This window comes from Pituophis catenifer, unplaced genomic scaffold, assembly GCF_029215685.1.
Source record: "Pituophis catenifer annectens isolate HBS135680 unplaced genomic scaffold, rPitCat1.0.hap2 SCAF_4, whole genome shotgun sequence".
In the NCBI taxonomy this organism is placed as follows: Eukaryota; Metazoa; Chordata; class Lepidosauria; order Squamata; family Colubridae; genus Pituophis; species Pituophis catenifer.
This window is the reverse complement of record NW_027256884.1, coordinates 55,974,266-55,995,045: the sequence shown is the minus strand read 5'-3', so window position 1 is coordinate 55,995,045 and position 20,780 is coordinate 55,974,266. Positions and strand designations below refer to the sequence as shown.

At 39.1% G+C, this 20,780-nt stretch overlaps 1 protein-coding gene across 3 annotated transcripts in view; it reads left to right on the top strand.

Moving 5' to 3' along the window:
- Positions 1 to 3,163: 3,163 nt before the first annotated feature.
- ACOT9 (acyl-CoA thioesterase 9) overlaps positions 3,164 to 20,780 on the top strand; it is a 77,317-nt gene continuing 59,700 nt past the window's right edge. For all 3 annotated transcript variants that reach the window (XM_070944070.1, XM_070944069.1, XM_070944071.1), the window contains exons 1-6: positions 3,164 to 3,238; positions 14,087 to 14,178; positions 14,812 to 14,838; positions 18,298 to 18,343; positions 18,642 to 18,812; positions 18,908 to 18,945. In XM_070944070.1, the coding sequence (XP_070800171.1) occupies positions 3,225 to 3,238; positions 14,087 to 14,178; positions 14,812 to 14,838; positions 18,298 to 18,343; positions 18,642 to 18,812; positions 18,908 to 18,945 (388 nt within the window). In that variant the 5' untranslated portion in view covers positions 3,164 to 3,224. The remainder of the gene's footprint in view (positions 3,239 to 14,086; positions 14,179 to 14,811; positions 14,839 to 18,297; positions 18,344 to 18,641; positions 18,813 to 18,907; positions 18,946 to 20,780) is intronic.

Here is a 20,780-nt window from a genome sequence, read left to right as displayed (position 1 = left end):
ATCAAATCAAATCAAATCAAATCAAATCAAATCAAATCAAATCAAATCAAATCAAATCAAATCAAATCACCAAAGAAGAATATCAGAGAATGAAAGCAATCGACTCAAACATAGCTCAGTTTTATGGACTTCCAAAAGTGCACAAAGGAAACACCCCACTCAAATAAATTGTCTCACTCCCTGGCATGCCCACTTACAACCTTGTGAAAGATATGTGGAAATGCCTAAAGTACCTAATTGGTGATTCCCAATACTCCATAAACAACGCCACACAATTCCTGGACAAGCTCAAACACCTACACATTGATAAAGACAAAACTATATCATTCAATGTTACTTCATTATTCACATTGGTAGATCTGAAACTAGCAATTGACTTAATCAAAGAACTACTGGACAAGGCACAGCCACCAAGAGAACCACTCACAACAGAATGCATATGCGAACTCCTCCAACTATGCTTGACCGCCTACTTCAAATTTGACAGAGAGATCTATGAACAACTGAAGGATCGCCTATGGGATCTCCTATATTTGGCCTAGTCGCAGAAGTTATCATGCAAAAGATGGAAATTGTACTTTCACAGATAAACCCCAAGCTATGGGTACACTACATCGATGACACTTTTGTGATAATCAAGCGCAATCAGGTTGATTAAACCTACCAGATAATCAACAACATCTTCATGGATATCCAATTTACAATAGAAACTGAGAATGACAACAAACTACCATTTCTGGATGTCCTTGTAACTAGAACCACCAATGGCCAACTTCTAACACCTGTGTACAGGAAGGCAACACATACAGATCAAATTCTCAACTTCCACAGCAACCACTCAAAATGCCATAAACAAAGCTGTGTCAGAACACTGTTTGGGAGAGGGGAATCCCATTTAACACCACAGAGGCCAAATCAACAGAACAAAAACACCTATACAAAGTCTTCGAGAGAAACAGATACCCATGAAACTTCATCCAGAGATGCCTACATGCAAACCATACAGACACCCCAAAGCAATACAATAACTACAACAGGAACAACAATGACCAGATAAATCACAATCCCCTACATACAGAATGTCTCAGAAATGACAACAAGACTATGCCAACATGACCTCGTAGTAATCTACAAACCAACCTCAACTCTCAGACGGACCCTGTCGAAACTGAAAGGGCAGACAGAAACAAACCAAAGATCAGGCATCATATACCAAATCCAGTGCAGCAAAAAGAACTATGTTGGACAAACAGGAAGAAAGCTATCAACCTTTGTATGAACACTTCCTGGCTATCAAAAGACATGACCCATTATCTCTCATATCAGTCCATGAAGATTCAGAAGGTCACAAATTTGATTTAACCGGGACCACAGTTGTAATCCAGTTGAAATCAAAGAGAGAAAGAGAATTCCTTGAAGCCTGGCTTTTCACCAATGTCAATAAACAGACACATCGACATTAATCCAGTCTATCAATCATTGAGAATGAAAGAACTGCATCAACGACGATCCCGAAGGTAGTATTTAAAATGAACAAACAGGCACCCCACTACGCAGCAACAAAATTATAACCCATTGGCTCACAAAAAACAGACTACGTCTCAATAACAACAGCCAGCCACTCAAACTATCAAACAAGCCAAAACCAGATCATGACTCAGAACCACCCAGATAACAACTCTAGTCCTAATCTGCATCACAGACAGTACTTAACTACAACCCAGTAACAACAGCCAGCCAATTGAACAGTCCGAAATCAGACCATGACTCAGAAATATCCAAACAAACAACATTCAGACTAATTTGCATCTCACAAAATGGTATTTAAAGACCTGTGTTCTGAAAGAGAAGCAGAGTTCAAAATGCACTGACTATGTCTCCTTGAATGGTGATGAAACATTTGCAACCAAATTGCCAAACTTTGAGCTCAAACATAGATAGGAAACTATCAGTCCAAGCAGGGGTTACAGCCTTAATTTTAATTAATATAACTAACCTTAATTTGTATTATTAACTGTGCTGCTTCTGACAGGACTGATCAGGAGGTTGATACCTTTACACAACAATTTTACATAAACTACCATTTAGCTGTGATATGGTTAAATACTTTAATACAACTATTGATTCCCTTGAGCAGCAAAAGTCCTGTCAGATGTAGATCACTATGTCTATACCCACCCCATTTGTTGCTGTCACCTGATTTCAAGTGTTAGACTCACTTGAGGATCAGTTAAGGCCATCGTTGCCATTAGCTCCTCTCAGTTTCTTTTTGGACTTTCTCATTGCCCTTGCTATGACAACTTTCACTCACAGTCCCTATTGATGGAGAACCAATTTTAACCCCTAACCTTTGTAATTCTCCCCAAGGCATAGAAATTCTTCTCTTTGGCCATTGCTTGGCCATTTGCCAGCACCTGAAATTCTTGGCTTGCTCACTGCTGGACATATGGTGAGTGTAGGACTCTCCTATTAGTGCCATTTATGTCAGTGTTGTAGATTCCCCTAAAATGTGTCTCAGTTCATTCTTGAATCTTTCTGAGACTTTCTTTCTCTGATCTTCCAGTAACTCCCACAAGTTTGGGAATGAAACAAAAAACCTGCCTCCTGCTCCTCCAATCTCTTTCTTTTCCATCCTTTGTGTTAGATTGCTTACGCTCTTATTATTGCTCTTAAGTCTTATAGAACTGTTTTTTCCTCCTCTTCCTAGCTTACTTCTAGTTTCACTTTATCTACTTAGTGATGTTGTGTGTGTGTGTGTATGAGAGAGAGAGAGAGAGAGAGAGAGAGAGATTTTAAGACTAGTGGTCGGCAAAAAGGAAACCGAACCCAATAATCAGAGACGACAGCTCCCCCCAAGGCTTGTATAGCTGAAGCACGACTGATGGAAAAGAGCTATTCCCCCCCCCGTAGTGATTTTCCACTTGATCAAAGATTATTAGGCAGTTGATCAATGAAATCAAAAGCTGGAGTTCTAAATTCAAGTAAGAACCAAGCGCAACTCCCTTTAAGGAAAGGGGCACGTCAATATATCTGCTAGGAGGGAAGAGCAAGAAACCTTGTTGAAGAATGGGAAAGTCTGAGCCAGTCTAGCCGGCACAGCCAAGTTCCTGTTCCAGGCGTGGTCGGTGACAGGCGGCACCCGTGATTTACAGTGCGGCTCCAGCAGAGAGGGCCAAAGCAGGAGTTTCGCCAAAGCCGCGCGTTTTAGCGATCTCTGGAACAAAATGCTGTCGCGCAGGTAAGTGATTTATAGCAACTTCAGCACTTTCCCCGATGCTGCCTTCGCAACTAGGTGGGCCCAGAACGAAAAAAAGAGTAACGAGTCGGGAGCGGAATACGCTTCAGTTGGGTTAAGCGAGTACTGTAGAGAATCTAAGGCGGCGGTTTTCTTTGTACAGTCGAATCGCAAAACGAATCGTTTCCTAACGGCAAAGCCAGTGGGACCTAGAGCCCTTCGACTTGCGCAGTGTGAGAAAAAACACTGGGTGGAGAAAAACTACATCTTGAACGTTGCTGTTTTGGAACTGCGCTTTCTTTTCACCCACCTATAAGCGCAGCACAGTAGGATTCACTGTATTCTGGAGAGTTAGATTTATTGCAGCCCCTTCCGTACATGAGGATCGTACTCTGTAATGTCGTCTCTCCCAATCTTGCTTCCTTCAGTTGTAGGAGGTTTTATGGTCTTTGTAAAATCCGATATAATTTCGTAAACTATGACTTACAACCCACTTTAAGACAATACCAAATAGTCACATAAAGCCTTAGTGTATTGTGTGAATCAGGGTTTATGTTAAACTGAAGTACAGTTGGTTTATTTTGGATTAGAAGGGTTTGTTACTTAAGGTTTTAGTGTGTTCTGAGATATTTAGAAACATTTTTCCAAATTTGGAAATGCAAGTTGCAAATTTTCCTTTCATTGTACATTGGGACATGATCAAAGAAATAGAACTGCAACCCCTGGGTAGCAGAAAATAGGAGCGATGTATTTCAGACAAGATACAGGTCCTTTGTAGTTTAATTTCATATCCTTTTTTAAATTTTTTTTATTAAATTACATTGTTATACAATTCAACAATTTTCGTTCAAGTTGCGGTTTTTACATTTACACAGATTTATATACATGGTGTCTCTTAGGTTACTTAATTGATTTAATATTCACACTCTCCTTTTACTTTTTACGTTTACCTTCCATCCACTTATACCACATTTCACACACCATATAAAATTCTGAATTCTCTTTCTCGTTTATTTCATGAGTTAATTTACACATCTCTGCGCATTCTAATATTTTTGCAATTATGTGCTCCTCCGGTGGCTGTCCTTTCTCTTTCCAGTACTTTGCATACATTATTCTAGTAGCTGTGATAATGTGTATGATTAGATATTTCCTTTCCTTCCGGTAGGTCCTTTTTGGTATTCCCAGGAGAAAAGTTTCTGGTTCCAAATCAACTGTTTCTTCTATTATTTCTTGGGTCCATCTTTGTATCTTTTTCCAGTATTTCGTCGCTTCAGGGCACGACCACCACATGTGATAGAAGGAGCCTTGGTAATGGTCACATTTCCAACACTTTGGATTCGCGTTTGGATAGATTTTCGCTATTCTAGTGGGGGCTAAATGCCATCTATATATCATCTTATACTGGTTCTCTTTGTATGCCACCGCTCTTGTCAATTTAAGATTGCAATTCCATATTGTTTCCCAATCATCTATACTACGTCCAATGTTTTTTTCCCATGCAATCATCTGTTTTTTGACTACCTTTGGTATTCGAGCAGATACGTATATAATTTGGCTAATAATTTGTTTTCTGTACCCATCCAAATCTAATCCGTTAGTTCCTAATTCTATGCCAAATTCCTTCTTATCTTTCTGGTATCTCGACTTAATTAGTAAGTAAGGCCACCAATCAATTTGAATGCCTTGCTCCTTCAAGGCTTCATTTGTTTTAAGGTTCCTGCCACTATCAAGAATATCTTCATATCTAAACATTTTTTCCATCCCTAACATATTGGGATATATCATAGCCTTCATTATGGATATCCATTTCGGGACCTTTGTATAATGCACTTGTCTGATTTCTTTCCAGGTCTGCATTAATGCATCTCTTGTTTTGTGCCTGTGGAAATATATCCTTGTCCTTTGGCTCTTATCCCATAGATGGGCGTGCCAGCCTTTCTGCAAATCATGTCCTTCTAGTGTCAGGATTCTTTTATTATCTAAGGTGGCCCATTCCCTTAACCATACCAGGTTTGCTGCTTTGTGATACACTTCCCACGCTGGGAATCTAAAGCCGCCCCTATTCCTTTTATCCTGTAATGTTTGTAAGGCGATCCTCGGTTTTTTCCCTCCCCAGATGAATTTCCTGGTAATGCTATTCAATTCTAAGAAAAATTTTTTATCTAGGTTGACTGGGATAGTTTGGAACAGATATAGTAGTTTAGGCAGGACGCTCATCTTTATTGAGGCTATCCTGCCTAAGAGTGATAATTGTAATTTCCCCCACCTTTCCAAATCTTGTTTAACTTTATTAATTAAGGGCTTGTAATTATCTTCTTTTAGGGTCGAGCATCTTGCCATTATCCAGATGCCTAAATATTTTATTTTTTTTACTATTTGCAAGCCTAGGTTTTCTTCTAATGTTTTCTTTTGGTCCTCTGACAAATTTTTGGTTAACATTTTAATTTTTGTTTTGTTCAATTTAAATCCGGATACCTCTCCATAACTATCCAATGTTTTCAAAAAAATTTTCCCCATCTCTAATGGTTCCTCCACAATTAAAGCGACATCATCAGCGAACACCTGTATTTTATAAATCTCTTTCCTAATTTTTAATCCTTTTATTTCATTATTGTTCCTGATTCTTCTTAATAGGCTTTCTAAAGCCATTATAAACAATAGCGGTGACAACAGGCATCCTTGCCTCACTCCCTTCCTAATTTGAAAAGTTTCTGTCATATCTCCATTTAATAGGATGTTTGCTCTTTGTTTAACATAAATTGTGGTTATCATTTTCTCAAAGTTCTCTCCAAATTTCATCATTTTAATTTGCCGGATCATAAATTCCCAATTCAGATTATTGAATGCTTTCTGAGCATCCAAAAATATCAATGCCATCTGCTTCTCTGAATGTGTTTCATGGTATTCTAGAGCATCGATCACTGTTCTTAAATTGTTCCTTATATGTCTTCCAGGAAGGAATCCATTTTGGTCTGTGTGTATTAAATTGTTTAAATTTTTTTTTAAATCTTTCCGCTATCACACTCATAAAAATTTTGTAGTCTGTATTTAAAAGGGAAATTGGCCTATAGTTTTTTATTGATTTTACATCAGTACCTTCTTTCGGCAAAAGGGTGATATATGTCTCCCTCCACGAGTCCGGAATTCTGGATCTCATCAAAGCCTCGTTACATATTTCTAGTAATTTTGGTAGTAATATTTCCTCCAAATCCAAATTTTTGTACAATTCTCCTGGGAAACTGTCTGGGCCTGAGTAATTTATTATTTTTGAGTTTGGATATTGCTATCTTTAATTCTCCTATTGTGACCTCCCTGTTCAGCATTTCCTTTTCTTCCCCTCCTATCAATGGGAGATTTTCCTCTATCAGGTATTGTTTAATTTTTCCCTTCGGGGTTTCCTCCTCCTTATACAATGTTGCGTAGTATTCCCGTGCTATTTCGAGTTTATCTTCCTCTTTATTCCGTATGTTTCCGCTCTTATCTTCTAATAAGTGGATAATTCCTTTTTCATTATCCTTTTTTAATTTATACGATAGCCATATGCCCGGTTTATTTGCACTTTCGAAATAATATTGTTTGGAGCGTTTTATCTTATAAGCCAATTCTTCTTGATCCAGAATGTTCAGTTTATGTCTGGTTAGCATCCAATTTTCTTTTGCCACCTCGTCTCCTGGATTTTGCTGTAGGATCCTTTCTGCTTCTCCTAGTCTCTCTACAAGTTCTTTCTGTTTTTCCTTTTTTCTTTGTTTTTATATATACTGTGAGATATTACCAGCCCTCTTAAATACGCCTTCATCGTGTCCCATACAGTTGTTCGGGGCGGGTCTTGATTTTCATTTTCCTCGAAAAATAGTTTTAGCTCTCCCTTAATTTTTTTGGTGTATTCCTTATCCCTCAAAAATTGGGTATTTAGCCTCCATCTCTTCTGCTTCTTCCTCTGTAAATTTACCCATTTTATCTCTAAGGGATTATGGTCCGCCCATATATTTGGTGTTATTTCTGCTGAGTCAATTTCCATCCCCAGGTTCCTACTGACCCACATCATGTCAATCCTTGACCAAGATTTTTGGGGATTTGAATAAAAAGTATATTGTTTCTTATTCAGATGTAGGGTCTGCCATATATCCACTACATTTAGTTCATCCATCAATTGGAAGAAGGCTTTTGGTAGCTTATTTCTCTTTTTCTTTTTGTCTTTGTTACTCTTGTAGTCTTTATCTGGGTTTACGATTCCATTAAAGTCGCCAATTATACAAATCTTGCTATGTCCCATTTTGCTTATTTTCTCGCCTAATTTTTTATAATATTCTCTCAAGTTTTTGTTTGGGGCATAAATAGCTACCATTAGTATTGGTAGATTCCCCCTTTTTATCTCAACTGCTAACGTTCTCCCTTTGGTATCGGTATATTTTAACTCAGCTGCTATCCCTTTCTTAACATATAGTACTACTCCCCTCTTTCCCCCCCGCTAATGATATGAAAGTTTGTCCAAATTTATAGTAGTCTAAATATTTCCCATCTTCTTTTTTTATGTGGACCTCCTGAAGGCATATTATATCTGCATTTTTGTTTTGCTAATTTTATGAACAGTTGTTTTCTCTTTCTATTGTCGTTTAGTCCATTGACATTGACTGATATTATTTTCCATCCCTCCATTTTTTAGTTCTTCTATGCTGCTTTAGTTCTTATTTGCGCGTGTAGTTCTTTGCGGTCTTTGTTTCTTCCCCTTTGTCTCTTTAAGATCCTTTTCTTCTGTCTCCTTTTCCTCCGGTGTTCCCTCTTTAGACTTCTGTTGATATGTGTTCTCTTCTTCTTGTACTATTACCTCCAACTCTTCTTTGCTACTTTGATCTTCCTCCGCTCCTCTCAGTTGGTCTAGAAAGTCTTGTGCTGTGATAAGGCTGTCTATTTTAATTTTTTTCCCTTGCCAAGTAATCAGCATACCTTCCGGCAGGATCCACCTAAAGAGGATGTTCCTCTTATTCAATTGTATCGCTAGGAACCTATAGTCCCTTCTCAATTCCTTCACTCTCCTGGGGACCTGCTTTAAGATTATCACCTCCTTTCCCTTGTAAGTCACCGGTTCTTCTCTTACCATATTATAGAGTATATCCTTGACCTTTTCCCTTGCAAACCTGACGTGTACTTCTCTGGGTAGTTTGTTTCTCCTCACATAGTTGGTTTGGACTCTGTACACTTCGTCTAGCTCTTTTATTATATCTTGTTTGTCCTGTTGTAATATTTCCACTATTAGCTCTGCCATCACTTGACCTAGATCTTCCTCCTTATTTTCTGCTATATTTTGGAAGCATAGGTAGAAGGATGCTCTATTCATTTCCAGCTGAATTATTGAATCTTCTAATTCTCTGTTTTGTGCCATCATCTTCTGATCTATTGAATCTAGGTGTTTTTTGTTTTGTTCCATCCTGCTCTCCACTTTTATTATTTTTTGTTCATTGTTGTATATTGACTCTTGAATTTCATTCATTTTTTGATCGATAGCACGGATATCCTTTTTCAGTTCTACATGATTGTTTGTCATCTTTTCTTGCATCCTTTGCATGGTATCTTGAATTACTGTTAGGGTCGATTGTATGGCCTGCATTGTTGGTATCACCATCGATTTTTCTGTTTTTGTTAGTCCCTCTGTCGATTTTTGCACAGCTGGTGAGGTCATTGTTATTGTGGGATTGGAGGAGGTCTTCTTTCCTGTTTTTAGTACAGTTGATGAGAGGCTTGTCATCTTTCTCAAGACCTTCTTCTGCTCTCTTGCAATTCTCTCAATGTTCCTCCAAATTATCATCCACTAACAACTTCTGTTAAGCTATGAAGGTATTGCCAATGTTTATTGTTCACACCGGAGCAGAGGAAAAATATTAGCAAGTGCAATTATTTTTCTACTTCTATCAATCAATATCGATGATAAAATGTGCTTAATTCACAATTAATTCAATTATTTCAAAAATGCTTAATACTATTCTTACAATTGAGCAACAATTCTCAAGTTAATATGTTACTAATTATATTAATAAATTGATTGAATAAATCACAACTCTAAGCTATCTATAATCTTATAATCTATGTCTTTCAAGCAAATTAATAACAGTAAAATAACTATGAGGTAACAGATTAATAGGGAAGAAAAAAGGAAAAAAAAGGAAAAAGAAAGGAAAAAGTCGCTTATCGTACTATTTAGAATTCAGACTATTTAAATATTTAAATATATATATGTATCTGTAAATTTAATAATATATCTTACAAATATTATAAATATTTTAAATCTAAATATATTTCAGAAAGAATATGTATTACTATATAATTCAAGAGCTTTCCTCCTGTTAATTGTTCGTAGACTTTGTTGCAGCTCTGTCCCCAACAGCCTCAACAATTCCAGTATGTTTTAATTCCAAAGTTTGCTCGCTTAAATCCAACTTTAATAGACTCCCTCTGTTGATCTTCGCAGCCTCGCCTTGTCTATCTTACTGTCAATTCCGGTTTATGGCTGCACTTCCGGCTTCTTCTCCTCCAATTTCATCCAGCTCTCTGCTTGACAGCTCGTAATCCAAACACAGTCCGCAATCAAAGCTCTCTCTCTTTCTATAACTAAAAGTGTCCCACCAGTTTTCTTCTGTCTACGATGTCTCTCTGCCTCTCTGCTTCAGCAATCTCCTCCTTTTTTTTTGCTGATTTGCCGGTTACCCATTCAGTTCCAGTCCGCTCTTTCCCTTTCAATCGCCGCTCTTCTCTCTCTCCACGAGATCTTCCACCCGACACAACCGGCCACGCTTCTTTGCAGTCAGTCCCACGGTATCAGGAAAGAAAGGTATAAGTGCACTTCACCGTCAGCTTTCCCGAACTTCTTCTTTGCTTCCCGTCTCTTGTTGGTTATCGCAGCCTCAGATCTGCCATTAGATAGCAGATACACGCGTGCTGGCTAGACAGAGGCGTCTGGTCGAGCGGGGAGCGCTTGCACCTTGCTTCTCCGCTCTCCGAATCCCTTTATTGTCCAAGAGACTCTCCGGGCCTCTCGCCTTGAAAGGATCCCCAAAGCACGGTGACTAACAGTGTTGAGGAGCAGTGATCACTCTCTCAATGTTATATCGCCCTTAGTCACCAACCGGAAGTCCTTAATTTCATATTTTATAATCCAGTGTCCTGCTTTGACCTCACAGAAATAGCCTTAATCAGATCTCAACCCAATATGGAACCAGTTTGCTATAATCATTCTCCTCTCCTCTCCTCTCCTCTCCTCTCCTCTCCTCTCCTCTCCTCTCCTCTCCTCTCCTCTCCTCTCCCCTCCCCTCCCCTCCCCTCCCCTCCCGAAACCTTAGACAAGAATCCTACTGTAGACAACAGAGTGTATTAATATTTGCTAGCTTGCATCCTCTTTTAAGGGTATAAAGTGACCAGCCTCTGGTGTTGACATAAATGTCAGATGTATTTAGAAGATTGACCATACCCCAATAGTTTTGGTCATTGCTCAACCCCACCACTGTTATTTTTCTTCTGATTATTGGCCTTCTCAGGATTATACTTTCATTCTATTTAATTTTTATCTAATTATTAAGATATATATAATATCTTGTTGACTCACCAGGGATCATAAAGCACAACTGCCCAATATAATACATTCTAAAAATGATGATATTACAAAGTGATTAATGTAGGGGCAGGCTTAGAGAAATATTTAAAAATACCCAAGCAGCCTTGTAAATTTTAATAGTTTTCTTTGTTGCAATCTAGCAAGTTTCAACTTTCAGCTAAAGACTTTTAAAAAATATCTCATACTATGATCTTCAAAAGTAACCTTAGGAAGAGGAGAGAGGAATAGAAGGCAGAAATGGATTTGTTTAAGGATTGACATGGGATCAGGGCAGGGGTGAAATTCGACTGGTTTGGACCTGTTCGGGCGATCTGCTAGGGATGATTGGCATCGGTTCGCCGAACTGGTGGTAATCACCCCTGGTTGGCCCCACCCAGCCATGCCCGGTCGCCGCTCACCTCTTCTGGCCACTCACTCAGTCCTTCCAGTCGCTCGATATTTCACAGAATTCAACGTTAAATGCAGCAGAGAGAATTCTAACTTTTCTCCCTCCATTCACAGCCAAGCTGCTGCTCCCTTTATGGTCCCCCATGGCCCCCTCCCTCCCAGGGACTACCTTAAAGGACAGGCTGCAGAAGCTCCACTGTGAATGGAGGGAGAAAATTAGATCTGTAAAAAATGCAAAATTTAAGAGAAATCATGCAGAAGTAGTTCTTGTGTCTATTTCAAAAGTAATATAAAAAGTACCAATTCCCTCTTTTTGGGCGGCTCGCGGGAGGCTTGCACAGTGGCACCGGCATGGGGGAGGCAGGCAATCCAGATGCCCCTTGCTGGTGCTTGTTCAGTGCAGCTGCAGGCAAGCCAAGAGACAGTGGGACGAAGGGGCTGGTGCATTGGGATTGCTTCTGCCTCCCCCATGCCTCTGCCTCCACTTTCTGCTGGTGCTACCACACAAGCCTCCCATGAGGAAAAAGAGGGAAAAAGAAAAGCGGCTGTCTGCAGAGCTGCCAGCTTCGGGAAGTGGCCCAACAGGCAGAAGCACCGCACTCAGAAACAGATGGGCGAAAGTGATTCTGTGCTGAAGCAGAGGCCTTCCAAGCAGTGGTGGGTTGCTACCAATTCTCCCCGGATCGGGCAAACTGGTAGCGGTGGCGGTGGGAGGCTCTGCCCACCCACCCAAATGTTCTGTGCATGTGCAGAAGCATCATGCAAGCGCACCCACGAGCAAACCGGTAGCGGCCAAAATTGAAACCCACTACTGATTCAGAGCCTTCAGTGTGTCCCAGGATTGCAACGCTGAAGGTTCGGAATGCAGCTTTTTTCACGAATGGCAGGAAAATGGGGAGGGGAATTTTCCTGCCTACCATTCTTTCCTCAGTCTGTGCTGAGCTTGAGGAATGGATGACAGGCAGGAAAATCCCCCTCCCCATTTTCCTGCCTTTCGCGAAAAAGGCTCTCTTGCGAACATTCAGTGTATCCCAGGATTGCAACACTGAAGGCTCGGAATGGAGCCGTTTTCGTGAAAGGCATCCATTCCTCAAGCTCAGCACAGACTGAGGGAAGGATGGTAGGCAGGAAAATTCCCCTCCGCATTTTCCTGCCATTCGTGATAAGTAATGGCTGGGGGGGAGGTGCCGGGTGAGGCGCTCCTCAACGTGAGTGATGTTGAGTTGGCCACACCCACCCAGTCACATGACACCCCCACCACCAAGCCACACCCACAGAACTGATAGGGAAAAATTTTGAATTTCACCACTGGATCATGGCTTAGGACCAGGGTATATACGAGACCGCCTTCTGCCACTGATAGCCTCCCACCGGCCAATACGCTCCCACAGAGAGGGGCTCCTCAGGGTGCCATCAGCCAAACATTGCCGACTGGCGACACCCAGGGGGAGAGCCTTCTCTGTGGGGGCACCAGCCCTCTGGAATGAGCTGCCCCTAGAGGTTCGTACGATCCCGGACCTGCATACCTTTTGCCGCGCCCTGAAGACCCTTCTGTTCCAACAAGCTGGGCTGGCCTAATATGAATTTTATAATGGGTTTATGTTAGTTTTTAATTTGTGGGCCAAATTTTTTATATATTCGATTTTAAATTGTTTTTAAATTTTGTAAATTTATATGTGTTTTAATATGGCTGTACACCGCCCTGAGTCCTTTGGGAGAAGGGCGGTATAGAAGTCCAATAAACATAAACATAAACATAAACATAAACATAAACATAAACATAAACATAAACATAAACATAAACATCAGAGTAAATAAACCAGCTCTAGTTTTTCTTGTTATAGAATCCTGATTTTTACATATTCTTCTCAAGCTACAGGGCTGATAGAAAAAATGGATGACAACACCAGAGGAAAAGAGGCAAATGGAGGAGTGTATAAGCATACTGACCAATGGAGATAACAATGTTTGACACAAAGTCAGGTCCAGGATGGAGGAAATAATTTGGACAAATTTGGAATGGCAATATTTTTGGCCAACTCAAGGAAGATAGGCTAAGATTTAATCTACTAGTGGGAAATAGCTACAAAATGGCATATAGCTAAGTGGAAATAAATAGTCAAAGCTTGTACCCTATTCAGCTATGTCAATTGCTTTGAGCTAACAATCTCAAATACTGGAATGAAGTTTGATGTCAGATATCTCAGAGCAGGCTTATTTATAATCGTTCTGGAAAGAGTAGTGCACAAGTTCCTAGGAGTACTCTGGAAACAGCCTCTTTGTGCAAAGATTCTTGTGAATTCCAAGCATGTGTCATATGAAGCTAGGGAGATACAGTCCTGTGCAGTATGCTGTCTCATCTCATTTCTTTTTCCATATGCAAATGAAAAAAATGATTTCGATATGTTTGATAATTATTCTCGTCTGCATAGCTTTTGAAATAACAATCTTCCCCCTCAATCATTGGAAAGCAAATTCTTTGCGCATATGATTATATGTGGATGTAGATTAAATAGGTTATGGGATTCTGCATAAGTGTGAGGATGATCACCCTTTTGAAACTGTTATGCCTTTGTATATGATGTTTGTTTTTTATTGATATATCACCTTAATTATTTTTATAAATAACTCAAGGTAGCAAGCAGACACAATTCATATCTGTTTTATGGCAACTTATTTTGCATATTGCCAGTTTAAGGTATTCCGAGGGGCTGTTTGGGGGCTGTAATGCAACATTTCTGAAGGACATTAAAAGAGGAAGATAATTCCATTCAATATATTGACCTTGAATCTAGGATTAAAGGAGTCCAATGCTACTCTGGTATTATTGACAATTCTGTATTTTCCTTTTGATACAGATGGTTTTCCTTAAGCAAGCCCCATCCGATCCTGTTTAGGATGCTGATGTCATCTGGCAGTGGCTCCCAGGTTATTCAGAACATGGAAGAAGGTAATGTAACTAATACCGTGTTTCCCCTATCTTATATTTTTTTGAACCCTGAAATAAGCGCTTGGCCTTATTGCCATGCGCTCAAAAGCCCGATTGGGCTTATTATTAGGGGATGTCTTATTTTGGGGGAAAACAGGGGAGTAAATTCAGAAAGCTATAATTATCTGTGTTGCTTTTCCTTTTCTTCAGGTATAAAACTATGCAGTAATCTGGGTTTAGTGATTTATCTACTATTTCTTAGAAGCTGTAGAATTAACCAGAAAAGTAAAATAATAAGAATTCTTTTTTAGTTTTTAGTGACAAAGCTTTTTATATCAAATATGTTTTGGCCAGATCTTACTGGTAATTAAAAACTTTTTTTCCCAACAGAGATTTAGATGAAACAAATAAATATGAGAATATGAAACTGAAGGGAAAAAAACTCATACAGTTTGATCTTCTGCCATACTGTATTTGCCTGGAAAACTAATTAATTTTAACTTTGAGATAGCAGTAAGTTATCAGTACTGCAGAATATATTAATATGTACTTGAGCATACCACCTTGTGTGACCAACTTGAAAAATAATAGAGTTGTTTTTCCTTTTTTAAAAAAAATTCCCTGATAGTCTAATTGTTTTATTTTCTTTCACAGGACATTTCCCCATTCATGTGAATAATGGTATGTTGTGGTAACCTGTATGCTTTTTAATATGACTGTTTGTCTGCTCTATTATGTTTCTTCATTCTTTATTGGAGGTTTAATGAAAAACTTAAGTTCATATTTTCTGGCAATTCTGAATCATTCCTCTTAATGGTACTAAATAGGTTTATACTATTAAGCAAATGAAACATGTCTTACTAAACAAAATGCAAATTATGTATGTGTGCTGTTTTTCATAATTAACCTATAACTAGTTAATCACCTGCAATTTTATATCCTCTTGGCTTCTTGATCTATGCTTGCAATTTATTTATTGTATTTATATCTCTACCTCTGAGACTCCAGAAAGTATGTCTTCCCTACTTTCTTTCCTATATGGGATAAAAAATGTGGCTGTCCCAAAATATCATATTTAGATGGGAACTTAAACTCTAAATCTTAGTACCCTGGTTTGTCATCCATCAGAAATTCTTATGCACTTACCTGCTTTCTGCCAGTGGAATATATTCCCTTCTCTACTGACGAATCAAGGCAAATGACAGATCCTCTCTGGCAGATATGAAATAAATATCAGGTCCAACTGTATATTACCGTACTTTTGGGAGTATAAGACGCACTCCCCCCCCCAAAGTGGGTGGAAATGTCTGTGCATTTTATACATCGAATGTTGCCGAAGCCCCACCCCCCCACTGCCCTCCACCTTTTGGTCTCTGCCTCCCAGCAATTTACCTCCTTGCAGCAAACAGCGTGGTCACCTTCAGCACAACCTGATTTAGCACAAGCAGCTGACTGGCAGTTGGATCGGCCTCCCAGAATACCGCCTATCAGCTGTTCCAGGCTGCAGGGGTCGCTGCTGTCGATCAGTGCTGTCACCACCCATCGCCGCTGCCAAGTATCGCTGCCTCTGCATGCCCCATTTTTGGCCTCTGTGCATCCCATTTTCGGCCTCCGTGCGCCCCATTTTTGGTCTCTGCACTTCCCATTTTTGGCTTGTTCCAGGTGGTAGGGATAGGTGGAACAGAATGAAAATGGGATGCACAGAGGCTGAAAATGGGATGCACGGAGGCTGAAAATGGGTTGTGCGGAGGCAGCAATAGGTGAAAGCAGCAATGGGCGGCACTGGTGCCGATGGGCAGCAGCGATCCTTGCAGCCTGGAACTGCTGTTAGGCGGTATTCTGGGAGGCCGATCCAACCGCCAATCAGTTGCTCATGCTAAATTAGGTTGTGCTGAAGCTGACCATGCTATTTGCTGTTTGCTGCAAGGAGGCAAATTGCTGGGAGGCAGAGGCAGATTTTTTTTCTTGTTTTCCTCCCCAAAAGCTATAAGAGTGTCTTACAGTCCGAAAAATACGGTATTTCATCCATCCATCTTATTTGTATCTTTTTTAGAGGATTTATTCCACTTCTTACCTTGGTCTTATTTTTTTTTTCTTTCTCAGGACATCTTGTATCTCACTTATGTTTTTGGCCAAAGCAAAGCAGCCAAGAGTGTTTCCAAAAAAGGCTCTTACCCTCTACTTGCCGTTCTTCATCAGTGTTAATGGGAAAATCAGATAATTTCATTTTCTATTTGAAATCTTCTATTTCTCCACAGTAAAGTTGGCGGAAAAAATATTAAGGCTGTGCAATGCTTCACACTGAAAGGAAAATAGGTGCTTCTGGTACATACACATGTAACATTTATCAGAAATATCAAACAAAATGCTTTTCTTCTTGCACAGTCCTTGGAAAGATGCAGCTGCTTTAAGCAACTGCCCACATGTTTACAATCCCTACTATTGCTCGCTCCCACAGTCTCGGCAGGAGGGGATCTGGTTGCTGTCCCCATTATTTTTTAATAGAGAAAATTCCTTTTGTGTATTTACTTGGATAAGATCAGTGAAACCTATTTTTACCATTCTGTAATGAACAGATAGGCTGGGATGTATGATACAGTCCTTTTCAGAAACAGACTGTAGATTTCAGAATAACATACAAGTTGTTTACTATGCATTTAGTTTAAACCAATTCTTATTTTACATATTTTTTACATTTGCTATATTTTTATGACTTATTTTATACAGTACCTATTTTATTTGCTCTGTGCTGAAAGTTATATGTTTATACTTTGAAGGTGCTTCTGACACGAATAAAGAATTATGCATTTAATGTTAAGGAGTTAATTGATGCTTGAAGACAGTAGGATAAAGGAAAAGAAAATCTGACAGAACCTTTGGGTTTAACCCACCTATCTTCTAGGTTTAATGTTTGTGTGTGCATGTATGTGTGTGTGCACAATTCTTATTTTACATATGAAGGTAGAATGAAATGGGATTCAAGGTACAAAGAAACAACTTGGATCAATCTACAGGTAGTCCTTGCTTTCGGCCACAATTGAGCCCAAAATTTCTGTTGCTAAGCAAGACATTTGTTATGTGAGATAACCTTTCTTGCCACACTTGTAAAGTGAATCACTGTAGTTAAGTTAATGATTGTTCAGTGACTCTGGCTTCTCCATTGATTTTGCTTGTCAGAAGGTAGCAAAAGGGATCCCAGGACTTCAACCGTCATAAATATGAGTCAGCTGCCCAGCATCAGAATTTTGATTTCATGACTGTGGGGATGCTACAATGGTCATAAATGTGAAAAATGGTCATAAGTCACTTTTTTCAGTGCTGTTGTAACTTCATACTGTCATTAACTGAACTGTTGTAAGTCAGGCACTATCTGTGTAATTTTTTAAAAAGATTTCAACTCTTATCTAATTCCACATTTCCATAGATGCTATTCCCTTCCGATTCTCCCACATTTCCTTAGAATCGAAATCTTTTAATGTTCCTTTTCTATTGGAGTATGACATTTTGACTAAAGCACAAATGCTGATGGTTATGATTGAGATGTATCAGAAAATGTATCTCATTTGTTTACAGAATCTAGATGTACATTTTCAGATGTGTATTGGTATCTTGTTAGCTATGTAAAGGTAAACCTGCTCCTTGTTTAAATTTTCCTTGCAGTTTCAAGACAAATGAGTATGGATATGTATATACAGTGACATGATTTGAATATTTATTTTGGAATGTCAAACCTAGGTTGTTGCTAAGCAACAATCAAGAGTAGACCACGATATCCAAATATTCTTGTATGATCCTTCATGGTTTTAATAGTATTGTTTTGTTCTTTTTTAATCCCTGTATGCCATTTAGGGTTGTGAAGGAGTAGGTAGCCTGAAAATTAAATTCAAAAGAAATGAATAAGTTTTCTAGATAACTGGATTTTTTTGAAAATTAAAATGTTACAGAAACGAGAAAGCATGCCATTCATTATTAAATATACCATTCACTGAAATCTCAGTGAACCTGGCCAGCTTTTGCTTTTCAGCCATTCTTTGCATGACTTCTGCTTACACTTCTGCTTTTCAAAAGTGCAGTCCTGTAGTGGTCCTTAGTCAGGTTTATCCCATTAAATATTTCTGACTGGATTTTATTTTGTTTCAGTGCGAAGTAAATTGAGAGAGCTAGTGGGAGCATCCACCAATTGGAGGTATTGTATTGTATATATAAATCATGGTATAATTGCATTTCTTAGAAGTGAAAGAATGCATGACAATTTATTCTTGCAGATTAATAATGGCTTGTAGCTGCTTAATAGAGTAAACCTATGATTTAACTGACTAATGCGGGAAAGAGTGTGTGAGACTCAAATGCAAGTGCAAATGAGATTTTATACATGCCTAAACCATCAAATGGATTTTGTTCATTGCATTTGAAGTATGATAAACTGAGGTTTGATTGTTTTTACCCACATGACATAATCTGATTTTGCTTTACCCTTTGTCCAGAGACCATGTGCAAGCGATGAATGAAAGAAAATCTTTACGTACACTCCTTGCTAAAACCCAAGCTGAACTGCCCCCTAGGAAAATGAAAGACAGCTATATAGATGTTATCTTGCCTTTAGGAAGTCAGCCTGAAATAAGAGAAAAATATCTCAATATGCAAAACACTGTCAGGTAAAGATAGACTACTTTCATTTTTCAATAAAATAAAACACTTGGTTCTTGGTGCTGTAACATACATACAGATTAATTGCTGTGTAATATTTTAGATTTGGTCGAATACTTGAAGACCTTGACAGCTTAGGAGGTATGTAGTACTTATATAATTTCATTTTTTCTAGAGATCTGATAGGTTGGAAAAATTTGAACACATTTGGATTATATAACATCTATGTCATTGTTAATTAAACATATTGCATAGGAATAGCTTGGAAACTGGCTGTTCTCTTTTGGAACCACTGAACTGATATTACAATTAGCATTGCTCTTAATGACTATGGTTCCTTGGGTAAGATGAAAATTGGTAATGAAGTGCCTCAGTGGGATCATTGAAAGAAGGTAGAAAAATTGGTTGATTCTTTGAATTTTTTTCTCCCCATCTATTCTGAAAGCAGTTATTATGCTTAATGGATTAAATTGAGTTAATTATTTACAACTCCTTTAAAAATGCAGATAACATTATTGTGATTTCCTGCTTAATGTATTTTTGTAGCAATGAAAAATGCTTCTGGAATAAGTGAGCATGTTGGTTTTTGCTTTATTAATTCATTACTTATATACCACCTTTTTATTTATATTTTATAAACTCTATAACAAACATATAATCTGAAAGCAGAATATTAAATTCTGTGTAATCCAAATTGAAAAACAGTGCAATCAATTATCTGTTAAAAGTTTGGCAGCAGTTTTTGTTATTTTCCTGCTGTGTTATTTTAAGTATTTCCAAGTAGTTGTTTACTAATAGAAGAGAATATATATTCATGTACATCAGGATTGAACCGTCAAGACCTTGTTGCTTTCTAAGCTTGATTGTTCATTTGTAGATGTTTCATTACCCAACTAGATAACACCTTCAATGCTAGAAGGGTTTGCTCATTGTTTGTAGGGTACAGGGTACCCTAATCGAGGAACTACCATTTCAGACAATGAAGAAGTAAAGAAGTAAAGTAAAGAAGTAAAGAACAGCCTAACCAAGGAAGTACAAAGGAGAAAACAACACCCCCACCAACACTGAAAGGGCAAGCCACTTTACAATATTACGTGCTGTAAATAAAATAAATTACCCCTACTAGTCTTAATTTGGCAGACTAAACTCTCTTTAATCATATTATAAGGCAGGTAGTCTTATGTATATTTAAAATGTTTTTCAATGCTACAACGATAATGCTGAAAGGTTTTCACCAGTCCTTAAGGGAAATATATACTGTATTTTTCAGAGTATAAGACGCACCTTTTTCCCTCCTAAAAGGGGGTGAAAATTTAGGTGTGTCTTATACACCAAATGTAGCCCTGCCCACCCATTGGCCCTACCCTTTGGCCTGTGCCTCGCAGCAGTTACCTCCTTGCAAGCAAACAGCAAGAAAAAACAGCTCCTTTCAGCTTCAGCATAGACTAATTAGCACAAGTTGATTAGATCGGCCGCCCAACTCTCAGCTGATTTGCTCTCAGCTGTTTTGGACAGGGCTCTGCTGCTTGCTGCAAAGAGGTAAATTGCTGGAGCAGATTTTTTTTCCCTTGTGCTAATCAAGCTATGCTGAAAGCGAAACTGAAAGTAAAGCAGGCTGTTTGCTGCAAACAAACAGCTGTTTGCTGTTTACTGTAGGTGGGAGGGGCAGATATGGCGGGAGCAGGGGGCCACATCATCCTACGGGAGTGCGTCCTCGCTGTTTACAAGCGGTGGCGCGCTCCGACCCTCAAAGCTCTTCTCGTTCCCCAGGTTGTACGGAACCTCGGGCCCCAGGCCTTCGGCTGATGCTGTGCAACGCCAGGTCCGTGGTAAATAAAGCCCCCCTCATTTGTGATCTTATTCAGGAGGGGGGTGCGGACCTGGCAGGTATTACGGAGACCTGGTTGGGCCAGGAAGGGGGAGCCCCCCTTGTTGATATGTGCCCACCAGGTTTCTGTGCTTTCCATCAGCCAAGG